Here is a 20,652-nt window from a genome sequence, read left to right on the forward strand (position 1 = left end):
AACTTGTTATTCTTTCTAATTTTTCTATGGCTTACAGTAAGTTTCATCATTTTTAAACTTTTGGGTTTTTTTATGTTTAACTCCACTGTAGGCTCATTTATAATAAAATTAACCAATGAAATTAGCAAAATGGATATAATTATGTAAACCAACACCAAAATATGCTACATAGCATTTTAATCACCAAAGATGTTGAAGATCTTTAATTTGATTACTTGCTATCTGTGTATGTTCTTGGGTGTAGAGTCTGTTCAAATTTATCCTTGTTCTTACTGGGTAATCTCATTACTCACTTGCAAAAGTTGTTTATATACTCTAGATAAGCAGTCTTGGTTGAATACATGTACTGCAAATATTTTCTACCAGTCTTTATCTTGCCTTTTCATTTTCATAACAATCTCTTTTGAAGAATAAAGTTATTGTTTATTTTAATGAAATAAAAATAATTTTTCTTCCAGCCTTATTGAGGTATAATTGAGAAGTAAGAATTTAAGGTGAACAACATGTTTTGACATATGTATACACTGTGAAATAATCACCACAATCAAGTTAACTAACATATCCATCTTGTCACATAGTGCTTTTTTTTTCCTTTTGGTAGTAAGAACATTGAAAATCTACTTTCTTACCAAGTATATATTATCACTATTAATTATAGTCACCATGCTATACATTAGATCTCCAGAACTTACTCATCTCAAAACTGAAAAGTTTTTACCCTTTAATCAATATCTCCCGTTTTCCCCCATCTCCCAGCCTCTGGTAACCACCATTCTATTCTCTTAGTTTGACTTTTCTTTTTTTTTTTATGATTCCACGTATATGTGAGACTATGGGATATCTGTCTTTCTGTGTCTGGCTTATTTCACTTAGCATAATGTATTCAAAGTTCATCCATATTGTTGTAAGTGGCAGGATTTCTTTTTTAAGGCTGAATAATATTCCATTGTGTGTGTGTGTATGCGCGTGCGCATACACACGATTTTCCTTTATCCATTCATCTGTTGATGTGCACTTGGATTGTTTCAATATTTTGGCACTGTGAATAATGCTACAATAAACATGGGAATGCAGATACTTTTCCAAGATACTCGTTTTCTTTCTTTTGGATATATACTGAGGAGTGGTATTGCTGGGTTATATGGTAATTCTATTTTTTAATTGAGAAACCTTCATACTGTTTTTCATAATAGCTGTATCAATTTACATTCCTACCAACAGTGCACATTCCTTTGCTTCCACATCCTCACCAACATTTATCTTTTGACTTTTTGATAATGACCATCCTGACAGGTATGAGGTGACCTGACAGGTATGAGGTGATAGCTCACTGCTTCTGATTTGCATTTCCCTAATGATTAGTAATGTTGAGCATCTTTTCAAAATCATCAATTTTTGTAATTTGTGCTTTCTGAGCCCTCTTTAAGGAATCTTTACTGTAATCTTCTATGTTTTCTTAGAGAAATTTTATAGTTTTAGTTTTTATGTTAAGGTATGCAATCCATTTGAGGTTAACTTATTTATATGGTGTGAAATAAGGACTAGGTTCAGTTTGACAGACAGATGGATATCCAATTGATCCAGCACCAGTTGTTGAAAAGATTATCCTTTCCTCACTGAGGTGCCTTGGCACCACTGTCAAAACCAATTATTTATAGATACAGAGCTATCTCTATTCTCACCAGTGCACTGCATTGATAAACAGGCCCTTCTTCCTGCTAGCAACACACTAGCTCAACTACTGTAGCTTTATACGTTTTGAAACCAGATTATTTATTCCTCAAACTTTGTTCTTCTTTTTCCAAACTCTCTTACCTAATGTAGCATTTATATTTCCACATAAATTTTAAATCAGCTTGTCAATTTCTATGAAAAATAAGTCTACTAGGATTTTAATTAGGATTACACTGAATCAATAGGTCAATTAGGGGAGAAATAACATCTTAATATTGATTATTCCAATTCATGAACACTGCAAATCTATTTATTTAGGCCTTCCTAACTTTTAGCAATGTTTGATAGTTTTCAATATACAGTTCTTACACAACTTTTGTTAAATAATTTCTAATAATTTCATTTTTTTGTGGTATTATCAACATAAAATATCAGTCAAGTTTCTATAAAATAGCAATCAATAATCCAAGAAATAAATTAAGAAAGCAATTCCTTTTACAATAGCAGCTAAAAGCACAATATACTTAGGAATTAATTTAATCAAGGAAGTGAATGATTTGTATGAAGAAAAGTGTAAAACATTACTGAAAGGGATAAAGACCTGAAAATAGAAAGATATCCCATGTTCATACACAGGAAGTATGATATTGTGATTAATAATAGGAAATAATTATGGTCCTCCTCCCTCTTTCTGACACAGAGCTCCTAAAACCCTTGGAATTCCCTAAATGATGAGAGTAATAAAGTTCTTTTCTTATGTTCGTGAGGATTTTTTAAACATCTAAGAATAGGGGCTGATGGACACCTTGTGATTAGAGGGTTTGAACTTTCAGTCCCACCCTCCTGAATTCAGGGGAGGGAAGAAGGGCTGGAGGCTGGATCCATGGCCTACAGGTAATAATTTAATCAATCCTGTGTAATAAAGCTTCTGTCAAAAAACAATCCAAGTTAGTGGACACGTGGAGACCAGAGGAGAGTAGCATGGCTAGAGAAGACATAGAAGCTCCATGCCCCTTCCCCATACCTTGCCCTATGCATCTCTTCCTTCTGGCTGTTCCTTTTACATTAAACCCCTAATTTAGTAAGTTAAGTGTTTCTCTTAACTGTGATCCACTCTAACAAACTAAACAAACATTAGGAACCTCTGATTTATGGCCAGTTGCTAGGAAGTACAGGAAACAACCTGGACTTATAACTGGCAACTAAAGTCTAAGTCATTAGAACTTCCAATCTACAGCCTGAGCATGAGACTGATGTCTGAAGTGAAGTGTGGGCAGTCTTACAGGACTGAGACCTCAACCTGTGGAATTTGATGCTATCTCTGGGTAGATGGTGTCAAAGAATTGCTTGTTGGTGCAGAGAAAACCCCTGTCCCACATTGGAACTGATCTCAGAACAGCAATTTAGGGATACTTAATATTTCTAAGATGTCAATACTACCCAAAGCCATCTACAGATTCAATGCAATCCCTATCAACATTCTAACAGCCTTTTTTGCAGAAATAGAAAAGCTGATCCTCAATTTCATATGGAGTTGCAAGAGGCCCTCAAGAGTCAAAACAATCTTGAAAAAGGAACAAAGTTGGAGGACTCACAGTTCCCAATTTCAAAATTTAGTACAAGGCTACAATAATCAAAATAGAGTTACTGACATAGGATAGACATACAGACCAATGGAAAAGAATTGAGAGTACAGAAATAAACCCATATGTGGATAGCCAATTGATTTTTTAACAGGAGTCCTAAGTCCATTAAATGGAAAGAGAGACTACTCTCTTCAATAAATGATGCCGAAACAGCTGGGTTTCCACATGCAAAACGAATGAAGTTGGATCCCTACCTCCCACCTATACAAAAATTAACTAAAAATGGACTAACAACCTAAATACAACAGCTAAAACCACAAAACTCCTAGAAGAACACAGGGGTAAATTTTCATAATCTTGAGTTTGGCAGTAGATTCTGAGATATGACACTAAAAGCATGAGTAGATGTTTTAAAAAAGATAAATTGTACTTCATCAAAATTTTAAAAACTTTTGTGCATCACAAGACATTATCAAAAAAGTGAAAAGGCAACCTATAGAATTAGGGAAAATATATGTAAATCAGATATCTCCTAAGACCTTAATATCTAAAATAAAGAATTTATAAAACTCAACAACAAAAAGACAAACAACCCAATTAAACAACTGTCACAGAACTTGAATAGACTTTTCTCCCCAGAAGATATACAAATGGCCAATAAGCACATGAAAAGATGCTCACTATCATTAGCCAGGAGGGAAATGCAAAAAATGCAAATCAAAACCACAATAAGCTACCACTTCAAACCTGCTAGGGAGGCTATCATTTTTTTTTAAAAAAAAAAAAAAAGGAAAATAACAAGTATTGGAGAGGATGTGGCGAAATTAGAAGCCACATACTTTGCTGTAAGGAATATATAATGATGCAGCCACTCTGGGTAACAGTTTGATGGTTCCTCAGAAAGTTAAACATAAAATTACCCTGGGATTCAGCACAACCCCACTCTTAAGTACACATCCAAAAAAACTGAAAATGATATTTACATGCTTATATTCACTGCAGCATTATTTACAAGTCGAAAGGTGAAAACAACCTACATTTCCATCATCATATAAATAGATAAATTGTGGTATATACATACAATAGAATAATATTCAGCCATAAAAAGGAATGAAGTTCTGATATAAGCTACAAAATGAATAGATCCTAAAAACATTATGCTAAGTGAAATAAGTCAGACACAAAAGGACAAAAGTTGTATGAGTCCACTTATAAGAAATACCCAGAATAGACAAATTCACAGTGATAGAAAGTAGATTAGAAACCTAAGGAGCTGGGGGGTAGGAAGGGAGAAGAGTTATTGCTTAATGGTTAGAGAATTTCTGTTTGGTGTGATGTAAAATTTTGGAAATAGTGGAAATGGCTGTATAAACTGTCTATATAATTAAAGAGACTAAAGGAAAAAATGTTTAAAATGTATTCTAGAAACATAGTACAAAGAAAATACTTTATTTGTGTGGCTTAAGGACTGACTATAGAAGAGTAAATCCTATAAGCCTTAAAGAATATTCACTCATGCACACTTGCAGCATGAAGTAAATATGTGCAAAACATAGGAGTAGGAAAATATAGGATCTACTGAAGGAGAAGCAAGTACGTTGATTCAGCTAGGGCATTACGGGGAGTGGGACCATATTATGAAAAGGATATTAAGGAAGGAAAAACTACTAAGTGTTCTCATTACTAATACATTCTTAAAATATACAAGTCAAACTACATTCTAACAGATTTTTATAATTTTGAGGAAAAAATGCATAAACCCTAGTCACAGGATCACTTATTTCAAATAGAAGTCCATATAATGACAAATTTAGTATAACTTTAGTTTTGCTAAAAAAGACAAATCACTGGAGTTGATAGGAAAGATATCAGTAGCAAATTTAAGAACATAATATATGCTATTTTCCCCTACGTCTTATGTTTAAACATGAATGAATATAAAATCAAAAATATATTTCAATGAAAGTTTTTACCCTAAAAGATTCTTTTAGGTAACATATATACTTCAGGATGATCACAAATAAATCTTAGACTTGCTTAATATAATTTTTTTATAAATGCTAAAATTGAAAACTTTTCTAATTGTCAACCTATTAATGAAAAGAATCTGAAAAAATTGTCTTTTTTTCTTAAAAAGTGTACCTGACAGAAATGTCACAGACCTTTAATAAGAGTGGTTCATGATGGTAGTGAGGGGGGAAAAGAGTAAGGGGAGAAAGGAGTGTAACTGTCCCACCCCGACCCCACTCACAACCTCTGCCAAGGGAATGTCATACTTACACACAACCATCATTTACTTCTGTTCCTTATTTACTTCTGACAATGCATATGAGACCACTTAGAAACCACTACTAATCTAAGTTACGAAATTAAGGAAAGATTAATGATTGTATAGTTTTAAAATACTTTGTAATAGGTAACTAACAAACCCTAAAATAATTTTAATATGTGATATTATTTGTACAATAAATGTTAAATATCTTTTACATTCTTCTCTCTGGAAATCAAGATTCCATCTTGACTAATGAAAATACAGCATGTAAAAAAAAAATACAGCATGTACCAACCAACTCTTCTGTTCAAATAAGCAATAATTCAGAAACTTTAGTCATTCCTCTTCTCACAGCACATTAAATCATTTATTTTAATTTGAAATTCTGGACTTGATTGGGAATTTGAAAACACATTTATGAAAATTAATAAAATGTATAAAAATGTTAGAAAAGTATATTTTTAAAATACTAGAGTTCTCAATTACAGAATGTAAATTCAACAATGACATAGATTCCATGATTAAAATATATTTAAACACCTATTAGAATGTAAATTCTACTTCAGCAAAAATTCTATCTAATTATATGCCTACGAAATACCTAGTAAAATGTTCCATAAACACTTAATAATAAAAATAATAAAATGCAAAAGTTTAAAATGTACTACAAAATATTAGTCTCAGGTATAGTTAACTTTATTTTTAAATGAATTATTTTAGATTATGAAATTATTTAAATTAGCAATATTCATGAAACATTATGTATATCAATTATTAAAAAGATTGCTCTTTTTATAATCTCCAAAATAATAAAGGCAAATATATTACATAATACAGGGATTTAAGCCTTTTAAAAATAAGTACATGTGAGTTATCAAATGAAATGCAGAATCTTGCTCAAATATAAACAAGGATACAAAAACATTCTTTCAAGCTACATGTTCCAATGTATAATTAGGGAGTAGTGCATTTCAATTTTATTAAATTCGCTAGCATATATCTAAATAAAAATAATTATAAAAGCTATATTTAGCCGAAACCGGTTTACTTAGTTCTACAGAAATAAATCTGATTTTATCAGATGAGCTCTCAAATAAAAATTGGGGATAGGTTATGTCTAAAGACAATTACTACTATAACCTGAGATGTCCCATTATCATAAAAAATGTAATAAATGAAAAAAAAAGTAATAAATACAAATGTCAGGCAACAAAGAAATGTTTAGGAAAATGTTTACCAAGTAAGAGTAGAGCCTGGCTTTAGAGGTAGAGAATGGCCATGTGCCAAAGAGAAGTCTCTAAAACAAAAATAAAGAGAAAACAAAATGGAGGCATAAGTGATATTATTCTGTGGAATAAAGCAATGATTCTCAACTAAGAGGCAATTTTGCCCTCCAGGGAATATTTGGCATTTTGAGTTGTCACACTGGGGAAGGGAGGGAATGCTACTGCCATCTAGTGGGTAGAGTCCAGGAATGTTTCTAAACATCCTGCAACATACAGTCAGCTGGCCACAACGAAGAATTATCCAGCTCAAAATGTCAATTCTACCAAAGTTGAAAAACCCTGATGTAAAGGAAGATAACAGTAATAATAGCAATAACAGCAAGATATTTAGTTCCTCTTTGTCTCTAATAACTACCTACTCCATGATTTTAAGCAGTTCAAAATGTGGGCTTCATCCAGCTTGCTTGTAAAAATGTAATACCATTTTGCTTGCCTAAAACAGGACGTCTACACCAGAAATACCTAAAATGCTTTGCAGCCCTACTCTACAACTTCCACTAGTAAGTGACCAGATATTTTAACATAATACATATTCCAGGCCCTACACTAAAACCATAATGCTTTCTTCACAAGGATCACACCCTGAAGCTAAGAAAGATCCTTGGCCTTACCACAATATTAATTTTATTATTGTTGTTGTTCTAGCATTTTGTTTTAAAGAAAACAGAAGAAATTCTAATTATTAAGGCTACTAAATAGAAGAGTAAAACAACTCTAGATTTAGTGACTTGAGTGGATTTTTTGTCTACGTTTCACTTAGAAACAAACAGCAAATAGCTATTGTGTAAAACAAAACATAAATACCCTCCTATATAGAGGGAGAGTCATTCATTCAATACTAAGTATCTACTATGTGCTTGGTACTATACTAACTGGAGAAGATATGAGCTGAACCACATGAGGCTTTTTAATCTATTCCTCAACAAATATCACAGAAGTGAAAAAATGAACACATGAGTTGCTAAGTAAGTATAACAGAGAAACATCAAAATCAGTGGGACAGGGGTAAAGAAAGTTTTCTTGAATAAGAGAAATGCATGGATTGAATTTTGAAGAACAATTAGCTTACAAGAAAGTTCCAGGAATGTATTTGAGCTGAGGGGGTATGATCAAGTTTTCTGAGACTAAGTTGGCTCACTACTCTATGCTGTTGATGACATAGAGAGGGAAAAGCCATTCTAAAAAAAAACACGTCAAGTCAATCACTTAAATTCCATTCTGAAAAGTCACATCCTTGGTAGAAATAGTAGGGAGAGGTATCAGGGAAAGAAGCAGGGGGCTTGGGGGAGGGGGCGCGATGGAGAATTCCACTTTCAAAAGCTTGCTGACATTTCTCATTTACTTAAAAACATTTTCCTGCTAATTATGGAAACTGAGGTTGTGATTTGAGAGTAAAATTACTAGAGAACTGATGAAACTTCTTGGCTTATTCAAGTTGGAAAATTACTCAAAAATACATTGATTACTATTTTTATTATCTCATTCACAAGTCTAATTAATTTGTCCTGGCTGTTGTTTCAATATAAAAAAACCTGTGGCTTACATTTCTAATGAAACAATTTGTTAAAACTATAGTTACACAAAGACTTCTGAACATTCAGCTTTGGTTTCTGTATCTGGGTAGTTTCATAGAACTATAAGTGATTTTATAATTTAACCAATTAGGAAATTGGGGTAATGGAAAGTTAAATGAAAATACCTCATTAGTATCAAGACTAGTTACTAGACCTGGGTAAAAATACTAGAAAAATGGAGGGCCCTGAAAGCATGAAGTAAATTCCCTCTTTTTATAGATAAAAAACAAATTGATAACCAGAAAGGTCATGACTTGTCCAAAATGTTCCCAAATCACTGTAACACAGAAATCTTTCTACAACAATATCAAAATAAACTGTATCATTTATCCAAAGCAAATAATTAAAGACTAAAAAGGTTGGGTTAGATGATCTCATGAGTTGAGAATATAAAACTGTTCCAAAGGAAACCAATTATAAGTCAATTGTTTTCTAATTATTCTTAGTCTAGTTGTGTGTGGAGTTGTAAGTAGGAGGAGAAAGCAACTGGTAAGTGGCCTGGCTAGCTTCCTGGTAAGAGAGCACTCAGAAAACCTAATAAACTTCTTCAGCAGCTAAACCATTTAGCCTGTCTCTACCACTGGGGCACCAGGGAGAGCCTTCCTGAACCAGGTATCCTGTCTTGTCTTTAGCATATGCCTAATCTCCCAATGCACCCTGACCCTACTCTCTGTGTCCACTCTAATGCTTCCCCTAGTCCAGGGGTCCTCAAACTACGGCCCGCGGGCCACATGCGGCCCGCCGAAAACATTTATCTGGCCCGCCGAGTGTTTTTGCCGCCGCTGCCTGTCCTGCTTAGCAGCCGACTCGTCCCGGGCCCGCAGTGCGCATGTGTGGAATGTCTGAGGGACAGTGAACTGGCCCCCTGTTTAAAAAGTTTGAGGACCTCTGCCCTAGTCCATCAGTCTGCACACTTTTCCCTTACACACCGTAATGTAATTTGCTGCTATGCCAAATTTCTTCACAGAATGCTAAGCCCATTTGAGGGCAGAACTCTGTCTTTATTCATTGTTATGATTTCTAAAACTCAGCAATGTATATGACATACAGATGACATTTATCAGATGAAAGGGTAAGTTAATATATTCCACAACCCAGGATTAACTTTCACTCAGTATCCAAAACTACTGTCATCTGGTATAAAATTCACTAACTTTTCAAGCTAGCCAACTCATAGTTTCTCCTCTTCGCAGGTAGACACATCCTATCTAATAAAAGACAAAAAGGGTAATTAACCGTACCTCCGCTACACTTCCCATGGGCTAATCAGGGCGATATGCAAATTAACTGCCAACAAAGATGGCGGCCGGCAGCCACACAGCTGAAGTGAGCAGAAGGTTTGCTTGCTCCAGTGATGGAGGAAGCCAAGGTTCCCCGCCTGCCGCGGCCCGGCTCTGAGCCCGAAAGCAACAGCTCCAAAAGCAACAAAGTTTCAATTATAGAAGCCAAACAAATCCCAGGTACCTGCTTTCAGCCAGCCGCGGCCTCAGAGCTGGGAGCGCCAGTGAAGGCAACAGAGTTTCAATTATAGAAGGTAAATATATCCCAGAATAAAAGAAAAAAAGGAGAGGCTGGGAGCTTCAGTCACAGGCCAGCCTGAAAACGGCCCTCAGCCCCTCACCCAGACTGGCCAGGCACCCCAGTGGGGACCCCCACCCTGAAGGGGGTGTGACCAGCTGCAAACAGCCATCAGCCCCTCACCCAGGCTGGCCAGGCACCCAAGCGGGACCCCCACCCTGATCTGGGACACCCTTCAGGGCAAACCAGCCGGCCCCCACCCGTGCACCAGGCCTCTATCCTATATAGTAAAAGGGTAATATGCAAACTGACCCTAACAGCAGAAAGACTGGGAATGACTGGTCACTATGACACACACTGACCACCAGGGGGCAGATGCTCAATGCAGGAGCTGCCCTCTGGTGGTCAGTGTGCTCCCACATAGGGGAGCTCTGCTCAGCCACAAGCCAGGCTGATGGCTGCCAGTACAGCAGTGGTAGTGGGAGCCTCTCCTGCCTCCTCAGCAGCGCTAAGGATGTCCTACTGCAGCTTAGGTCTGCTCCCCACTGGCAAGTGGACATCCCCTGAGGGCTGCCGGGCTGCCAGAGGGATGTCTGATTGCCAGCTTAGGCCCAATCCCCTGGGGAGCAGGCCTAAGCCAGCAGGTGGTCATCCCCCGAGGGGTCCCAGACTGCGAGAGGGCACAGGCCGGGCTGAGGGACGCCCCCCCCCCTCCGAGTGCACATATATTTGTGCTCCGGGCCTCTAGTGTCTAAATAAAAGCAGTCTACTGCTAGGTGATCAACTCTCAATACAAGTAACATCTGAAGGCTAGTTACTTTACACATCAACTACATTAACCTCCTTTTTGCGAATTTGTACTACATAGTATCACTAAAATAATTGTCTATGCTCCTACTACTGGTATGTAGAGTATTATGGGAAAATCACACTCACCTAGTCAGACCATCTTCCCCAAGAAAACAATACCAATATTTAATTTATTATTCCAAGGATAAATGGAACTAATACAAAAAAGAAAATACTTTGACGCAGGAAAAAAAGTTTGTGCAAATATGTTCTCATTTATACAATACTAGAGGCCTGAAGCACGAAATTGGTGCAAGGGGCTCAGCCCTCGCAGCCCCAGCTGCCTCGGCCCTCGCAGCCCCAGCTGCCTCGGCCCTCGCAGCCCGGCTGCCTCGTGGCCCCATGGCCCCGCCCACTGGTCATTCTGGAAGGTCGTTTCGCCATCCGGTCTAATTAGCCTATTAGCTCTTTATTATATAGGATTTCAGTTTGTAGCTGTTACAAAATGAATTGGTCTATCAATAGAAAGAGCTACTAATGGTATCAGTAATCTTTGACAACAAAAGGAGAATCCACTTTTATTATAAATTGATAAAATGTATGCTTTTAAATATTTCCTTCTAAAATTCTGAATTGTCATAAGCATAAGGGTTGGGAAATGTCAATAATAACTCCTTATCTTTTGCTGATTCCAATATGTCCCCAGATGCAAAAATGGTATCACTAATAAAATATACATTTAAAAATATGACTGGGACAAATTCTGAAAAACAAAGTGCAAAATATGCTACTTTTCTTGAAAAGTAAGATGGGAATAAGAATGTATGAAAGTATTTGTATTTGTTTATAAGTGCATAAAGAAACTATAAAGAGATAAATTTTAAACTAACAGCAATAGATAAATGAGGGAAAAGAGAAGTGGAAGAGGGAGACTTTCTTTTTATTTTTTTACTACTTGTTAAAATTTCTGTATTATCTAGTTAGAAATTAAAATATACCACTATAGCCCTAGCTGGTATGGCTCAGTGGATAGAGCATCGGCCTGAGGACTGGAGGGTCCCGGGTTCAATTCCAGTCAAGGGCACATGCCTAAGTTGTGGGCTTAATCCCAAGTAGGGGGCATACAGGAAGCAGAAGTTCAATGACTCTCTCTTCATTGATGTTTCTATCTCTCTTTCCCTCTCCCTTCCTCTCTGAAATCAATAAAAATATTTTTAAAAGATTTTTAGAAAGCATTTATTGAGGTGATCATATGGTTTCTTTTTAAAAAAATATACTACTATAAAACAAAAATTTCAAAAAATATCTACCATTAATGTTTCTATATTAAATGTAAGTCATCACTAGAAAGAATATCCCCATTCATTTTATTTAAAATGTATCACTGATATGAGAACTTTTGTACTTTATATATTTACTCTCTTAGAATTCACTGATTTTTTCATTTTTGTGAAGTCCTTAATCACATTTATTTACCCTTTCGCTGCTACCAATATATCATCATTAGCAATGTCTTAGTTGTGTGGTAACAGTATATATTTATATCCAGCTGAGACTGATAACAAATTATTCATCTTTAGCTATTTATTTTGTCAACAAAATTCAATGGAAAAGCAAACATTTTATTTATTAAGAAAACTAGAAAAATGATTTTCTCCTTTTTCTTCCTTACACAAAGCAAGCTAAGAGTATTTTGCTGTGTTCCAAAAGCTGAACAGGAAAAAAAAAAAGAAAAGAAAATAAGCAAGGTGTAATTTCTTTCTTGGCTCTTAGCTATTACAATTCTTTGGAGATTATTGTATATTTCAATAAAAAAAAATAACACATTTTGGGAAAAGACAGAATGACACTTTTCCAATCTGCCAGGAAACAGAGCCCTTCTTCAACTGAAGACCTATCAAAATATGCAAGCTAATGTCATGGCAACAGAAGCACTCACCATGGTAACATCATCCCCGCTACAGAGGAAAACCACTCTAATTCATCATGTACTTCAAGACAAGACATTAGACTAATTCCAATTTTCATTTTACAATCTATCCATAACATTCAATATACCTGGAAGTAGTAAAGATTTAATAAAAACATTAATATTTCACAAGAAAGCAGTATTAAAATCAAAGCTGACTCAATTTACATGCAAACTGATTCATATAAAAGATATAAAATCAAGCTAATTCACCTTACAAAAAAATCAAGATAGTGGTGAAAATATAAAAGAAAACCAATTATATCACTATTGCTTAAGAGTAAATAGACTCAATACAGAAAGTTATATATTTTACTAATCACAGTATAGCTGATAGATAAAACAACAACAGTCTTTTTAAAAATAAAGAATATACTATCAAGATTTTTATTACCTGTTTTGTAAATTATTATGTATAATTCTGTTTTTATTTCATAGCAATAGATTAATGGCACAAAAACTCTTTATAGAAACGTGTCTCCAGATGATAAAAGTAAAATCAAATATGACTTTTTAAAAGATTAGAAATTAATCAGTCATTTCCACAAATAAAAAATTACTATGCTACATAAATCATTAAAACCCTCTTATAAAAGCTAATAAATATGTATTATCAACTTTGTAAATTAAATTAAAAGATCTAACTGTTATTAAATGAAAAGATCTACTACCTACAGCATATTAAAATGCCAAATGGCCATTTTAAAGTATTCATTTTTAGGTGACAAACCATAAAAGATTAGCAATTCAAAATGTCAATGAAATCATAAAATTGAAAACAATATATATAAGGATCTAATATAACCTAACTGCCTTCTATGTAGACTAATAACCAGATGGAAAATTCAATTTGAAAATGCTTTTTAAAATTTATCAAAGTTTGCACCTTAAACCTTACAAAGAATATAGGTTTACTAGTATATTAAAATAAACAGCTAATTTTTTCTTTAAAGAAAATACCAATTTTTCTCAAAATATTTAAATATTTTGTCATGTATAGCTTATGCTTCAAATTTTTAAGACCATTGTTTATAAGTAAAAATATCAGTTATTTTTGCATCAACAGCAAAACATATGGAGAAACCAAACTGTGATAAAGAAGACAGTAAACCAGCTTCAAATCTAATTTTGGTCTTTACCCTGAAAGCAAGGGGAAGTCACTAGAGATTAAGGAAGATCACTCCAGATGTTGGAGGACCAGTTAGGATGCCACTGCAGTGGTCCAGGCAAGAGGTAATAAATGACAAGTCAGATTAGAGTTGTGGCAGTGATAACGGAAAGAAAAGGAAATAATATAAGAGATACGTTCAGGCCCCGTTGTGTAATGGTTAGCACTCTGGACTCTGAGATACGTTCAAGATGCAAAGCAAGACTTGGAGAAGGATCAGAGGGATTAAAGAGGAGAAAATGTCAAATATAACATCTGGATTTCTCATTTAAGTAAGGTAAAAAATGCTGGAAAAGGATTGGTTTGTACAGTTGGTTTGGGGAGTAGAAATGAAGTTCAGCTTTAAAATGTATTAAGTTTCTGCTGTTTTTGAGAAATTCAAAAGGCAATTATCAGAGTAGGCAATTAGATAAACAAATCAACTTTTAAAAACTAGCTTAAGCACCAGCAGGGGGGTTTGCTGGTTGAAGAATCGTCCCTTGCACCAAAAAGACTTTGGGTTCATTCTCAGTCAGGGGCATACCCAGGTTTCCAGTTTAATCCCTGTGTGTGTGTGGGGGGGGAGGGGGGGGGGTTGTTGTGCAGCCTATCAATGTATCTTTCTCTCTCTAAAATCAATAAACATATCAGTAGGTGAGGATTTTTTTTTTTTAATCAGCTTTAAAAAAATCTGAGTCACTGATTTTTAGTTAGGAGATAACTAAAGCCATGACTGTGGATGGGATTTCTAGAGAGAGAACAGAGCATGAGAAAGAATGAAGGTCCAGGACCCTGGGTCTTGAGAAACGCCAAACTTCAATGGCTAGTAGAAGACCAAGAACTTGAATGACACAAAGATAAGAGGTAAGACTAGAAGAAATCAGAAACACGTGGTGTCACAGAAGCCATGGAAAGGAGGAATTTAAGAAAGTGAACAGCAATATAAACTACCACTAAATGGATGAGTAAGAAACTAGGTGAAAAATTATCTTTTTGCAAATGAAGAGAGATCACTGGTGACTTTTCAAAAAAGCAGTTGATTCAAATAGTGTAAACTTAAATGAAATCCTTTTAAAAACACAATCTTATCTAAAAATACAATACAAAAGAAATAAATCAGGGCTCCAGTAGTATAAAAAGAATGCTTATCTAGTAATGTATCCCTCCATGTGGTCCCTTGAGGTAATACACAGAAACCTAGAACTTTGGAAATTAATATTTTAAAACCTTTCAGCTAGATAATCTTGGAAGTACCTTTCTCAGCTCTGATTTTCTCTAATTCTATAAATGCAATTTAATCTAATTTAAGTTGAGGCTTTCATGATAATTAATGATTGTTCTGTGTTTTAGTAAATATTAGATACTGGTGCATTTCTTTATAAACACAAAGAAATCTCCTAAGCTTTATTTTTCTGAATATACCATCCATCAACTTTGCTTTTTCTTATAAAAGTAATGAACTATATGCATTTCTGGATATGTTACAAGGTTATGTCTCTGAAAAAACAGGACATCAGATCAAAAGGTGAAAAAAAAACAACAACATGTTCTTCTAAGCTGGTATTTGGGGGTTGTCCTCAACAGAATTGTCACTTTAATACAGTATTTTTATCACTATTTTTCAGTATTTTTCCAGGATTCAAAATATATTTTTTAGCAATGTCGTATCTTTTACATTTTATTCAACTTCAGTTAGCTCCCTATAATTAATGTAATGGAGCAGAATTAACTTCTTGCCAAGTTTTAAATAAGTAGCACCAAACAAATGTAGGCCAAAGTAATTTTCCACAAGTAAATGTATCTCCTGCCCTTCATTTGCCTTTGAATATTTCTGTGGTATCAGAAAATAGATTGCAAGGGACAACCAAGATGGCGGCATAGGTAAACACCTGAACTTGCTGCCATGTACAACCACATTAAAACTAAAACTAAAAGACAAAATGAATATCATCCAGAACCATGGGAAGGCTGGCTGAGTGGAAATTCTACAACTAGAAGGAAAGAGAAAAGCCCATTGAGTCCGGTAGGAGGTGCAGAGGTGTGGAAGTGCGGAGGTATGGAGGCCCGTGCGAAAGGGGCTGGCAGCTGGGTATGCAGTTGTCTTTTTCAATCAGGAGGGAGATACAAGCTCCCGACTGCTCTGAACTCGAGTTCCGGGTGAGAATTTGGGGACCCAGACTTATACGAAGAGAAATTGGACTGTCTGGCATCCGGCCGGAACGTGAGGGTGGCTTTCTCTAAGAGGTGCTTGCAGCGGTCATTGTTCCTGCACGGGCCGTGGAACACAGATCCCGGGACCTCTCCAAGGCAGAGCTGACTGGCAGCCATTGCAGTTTCCTCCGCCCTGGTGATTCCCTGAGACCCCGCCCCACCCAATTTACAACCTCACCCAAGCTGTGCGCTGAGGCTTTTGCATATGAATGGCCTGGCCTTTCTCCACCTAAAAACCTGGGCAGACTCAGTGAGCGCCAAAGCTTGACTGAAGCAAGTCCTGCCCCATAAGGGTGTCTCCAGCATAGCAGTTCTCCCATTGTAGACACAACTGGTCCTCACAGCCAAATGGCCTGGAGATAATTCCTCCCAGTGATACCAACAGCAATCAAGGCTTAACTACAACAAGACTGTGCACACACCCCACAAAGGGGTGCACCAAGAGTGTCCACCTCAGGTGATTAGGGAGGCTGAGCCACTGGGCCCTATAGGACACCTAGCACAGAAAGCCACTCTATCAACACAGGGAAGCAGCCAAAATGCGGAGACAAAGAAACATGTCACAAACGAAAGAAATGGAGGAAAGCAAACTACTGGATATAGAGTTCAAAACCACGGTTATAAGGTTACTCAAGAATCTTCTAGAAATGTCTGAGAAATTTAGTGAGAACCTCAAGGATATGAAAAAGGACTAATTAGAAATTAAGCATACACTGACTGAAATAAAGAATAATATACAGAGATACAACAGCCGACTAGAGGACCCCAAGAATCAAGTCAAAGATTTGAAATACGAAGAAGCAAAAAACACCCAACTGGAAAAGCAAAAGGAAAAAAGCATACAAAAATATGAAGACAGTGCAAGGAGCCTCTGGGACAACTTCAAGCGTACCAACATCTGAATTACAGGGATGCCAGAAGAAGAGAGAGAGCAAGATATTGAAAACCTATTTGAAGAAATAATGACAGAAAACTTCCCCTACCTGGTGAAAGAAATAGACTTACAAGTCCAGGAAGCACAGAGAACCCCAAACAAAAGTAATCCAAAGAGGACCACACCAAGACACATCATAATTAAAATGCCAAGAGCAAAAGACAGAGAGAATATTAAAAGCAGCTAGTGAAAAAACAGTTAGTTACCTACAAGGGAGTACCCATACGACTGTCAGCTGATTTTCTCAACAGAAACTATGCAGGCCAGAAGGGAGTGGCAAGAAATATTCAAAGTGATAAATAGCAAGAATCTACAACCAAGATTACTCTACCCAGTAAAGCTATCATTTAGAATTGAAGGTCAGATAAAGAGCTTCACAGATAAGGAAAAGCTAAAGGAGTTCATCACCACCAAACCAGTATTATATGAAATGCTGAAAGGTATTCTTTAAGAAGAGAAAGAAGAAGAAAAAGGTAAAGATAAAAAGTATGAACAACAAAGTGACAACAAATACGTATCTATCAACAAGTGAATTTAAATATCAAGTGAATAAAAAATCTGATGAACAGAATAAACTGGTGAATATAATAGAATCAGGGACATAGAAAGGGAGTGGACTGACAATGCTTGGGGGGAAAAGGGTGTGGGGGGTGTAGGAAGAGACTGGACAATAATCATACACCTATGGACGAGGACAGTGGGGGGGGGGGGGGGGGTAAAGGGTGGAGTGGGAACCGGGGGGAAGGGAGCTATGGGGGGGAAAAGAGGAACAACTGGTATAATCTGAACCATAAAGATTTATTTAAAAAAAAAAAAAGAAATAGATTGCAGTTTAAAGTCAAGCTGTGGCTACCCTTGACCAGGGATCCTCCTCAAGTTACACCGACTGGCTCAGACCACTACTTTCTTCTTGTATTTGAATTATTGGCTCAAGGGGCCAAAAGAAAAACCACCACATTGGGAGAAGTTCTGAGGATTTTCTGATAAATGTGGGGGGATTTAACGTGCATTTATATCTATTTTGATGTGAGACCTCACTAAAATGAGAGTTACAGAAGAGACATCAACAGAAAAAGAAAATGGGAAGACAATAGCAAAAAACAACATGTCAATATATTTTTGAAAGATAAGTAGATAGAGAAGTTAATAGTGCAAGAGCAAAGAAAACTGGATAGTAAGAGACGGATACCAGTGCAAAGCTATTCATGCTGCATGCTGCAGTTCCCCAGAAAGGATTAGGTAATCTGTTCCTTTGACTGCAATGGTTGCCAAGGGGCAGAAGGTGATGCACGGTACTGAAAACAAGGAGACTGGTTGAAAATTTGTATAAGGTGCATTTACATCTCTAGGTCCCCTTCTCCATCCCAGGCAAAACCCAGGAGATATTTTTATTTTGTGGGAAAAATAAAGTACAGAAGCTCCAGTCCAAAAGATTCAGGCAACAGAAGAGGAAAACTGAAAACTGAAACCTAGAGAATTAAGCATTATGTGAAGCGAAATAAATCAGTCAGAGAAAGATATATATCACATGATCTCACTCAATTGTGGATTATAATGAACAACATAAACTGATGAACAAAAACAGATCCAGAGACAGAGAAGCATCCATCAGACCATCAAACTTCAGAGGAAAGGCAGGGGAGGGTGGGGGGAAGAGGGAGAGATCAACCAAAGGACTTGTATGCATGCATATAAGCATAACCAATGGACACAGACACTAGGGGGGTGAGGGTACGAATGAGGGGATAAGGACACATATGTACTAGGTGTACCAGTTAACAATGGCGGATTTTGGACAATGAGGGGATAAGGACACATATGTACTAGGGCAATGAGGGGATAAAGACACATATGTACTAGGTGTACCGGTTAATAATGGCGGATTTTGTAATCAAAGAAAACACGGTAATTTCAAGAGAAACATCAAAAGTGCTTTCTTCTAAGTAATGTCCATCGCTAGCTACACATTTCCCCATCTTTCAGGTAATTTGTGGATACCGTCCCAATAGAACTTTTCTTGTTTTGAGGCAAACCATTCAGAGACCCAATTTTCCACTTCTTCGTAGGTTTTGAAGTGCTGCTCAGAAAGTGCGTGTGCCATCGATCAGAACAAGTGGTAATCTGAAGGAGCAAGGTCTGGTGAATACAGAGGGTGGGTTAATACTTCCCAGACAAGATCTTTTAACGTGTCTTTAACTGGTTTCGAAGTGTGTGATGGTGCGTCATCATGAAGCAAAATTACTTTGCCGTGTCTTCTGGCATATTCTGGTCGTTTCACGATCAAAGCGTGGTTCAAATTGATTACAGTGGGGCCTTGACTTACGAGTGTCCCGACTAACCAGTTTTTTGAGATACCAGCTGTCTCTCGGCCGATTTTTTGCATTGAGTTGATAGAGTAATTTGAGTTAACGAGCTCCTTAATGAGCTCCTTAACGAGCTCGGTCTCGGAACGAATTAAACTCGTAAGTCAAGGCCCCACTGTATTTGTTGTCGGTAGTGATCAGTATTAACGGTTTCACCTGGTCTTAGAAGCTCATAATACACCACACCTTCCTGATCCCACCAAACGCAGAGCATTGTCTTCTTTCCATGAAAAGAAAACTAGCCAAGAAACAAAGTATAGATGTCCATAATGGAGGAATTTTAATAATTGGAACTTTAAAATTATAATTACAATTATTATTGTAAATAACAATTTACAATAATAATTGTAAATGACAATGGATAGAATCAGGTTCACCAGCAAGTTTTTCCTATTATAAAATACCAGCAATAACCACGTTAAAAATTTAGTTGGAAAGTAATAGGTAGGTCTAATTTAAAATATTACTAAATTATCTTATTATATTTTTTTTAGTATTTCAATCCTTCAAATATATAATTTTTCCCTCTGGAAGTTTGAGTTTAATTCATAAGCCTCAGAGTACATGAGTACTATATGGAGTCAGGGAGCAGGAAAATTATTTCCAGCCGTTTGATGAACCTAAACAAGAGAATGAATTGCAGGATTTAAGTTTAGATTTATTGAAAAAACAAGTATAGAGGAAACTGCTTCTCAATGACTAGGCTTTAAAAAAATCTCTTCTAAGTAAACATTTCCATTTCAAATTATACATATATAAAACTAGCATTTATTTGTAAGCATATCTACACTAATAAAAGACAAACATGCAAATTGACCTTACCTTTGCTATGCCTTAACCCATGCCCACCAGCCAATCAGAGCAACTATATGCAAAATAACCCAACCAATATGGCGGCCAGCAGCCACGGAGCTGGAGCAAGCAGGAGGTTTGGTTGCCCCAATGATGGAGAAAGCCAAGCTTCCCGCCTGCCGTGGCTGGCTCTGAGCTCCACTCAAAGCAACAAAGTTTCAATTATAGAAGGTAAATAAACCCCAGATACCTGCTTTCAGCTGGCCCGGCCGTGGCCACAGAGCTGAGCTCCTCTCAGGGCTACAAAGTTTTAGTTATAGCCCTTTATCCAGACTGGCCAGGCACCCCAGTGGGGACCCCCCACCCTAAAGGGGGTGTGGCCAGCCTGAAAACAGCCATCAGCCCTTCATCCAGGCTGGCCACACCCACATGGGGTGAGGGTCCCCAATGGGAGGGGGCTTGACCAGCCTGCAAACAGCCATCAGCCCCTCACCCAGGCTTGCCAGGCACCCCAGTGGGGACCCCCACCCTGAAGGG

General features: G+C 36.7%; 1 protein-coding gene across 7 annotated transcripts in view; it reads right to left on the reverse strand.

Moving 5' to 3' along the window:
- Positions 1-20,652, reverse strand: part of RNGTT (RNA guanylyltransferase and 5'-phosphatase) — a 200,353-nt gene that overhangs the window by 77,469 nt on the left and 102,232 nt on the right. For 4 of the 7 annotated variants that reach the window (XM_023759335.1, XM_023759336.1, XM_006095367.3 and 1 more), the window contains one exon: positions 6,770-6,829. The exons of the other annotated variants lie outside the window; for them this stretch is intronic. In XM_023759335.1, the coding sequence (XP_023615103.1) occupies positions 6,770-6,829 (60 nt within the window). The remainder of the gene's footprint in view (positions 1-6,769; positions 6,830-20,652) is intronic. 7 annotated transcript variants of the gene reach the window in all.

The sequence above is a fragment of the Myotis lucifugus genome, unplaced genomic scaffold (genome assembly GCF_000147115.1).
Source record: "Myotis lucifugus unplaced genomic scaffold, Myoluc2.0 scaffold_152, whole genome shotgun sequence".
NCBI classification, from domain to species: Eukaryota; Metazoa; Chordata; class Mammalia; order Chiroptera; family Vespertilionidae; genus Myotis; species Myotis lucifugus.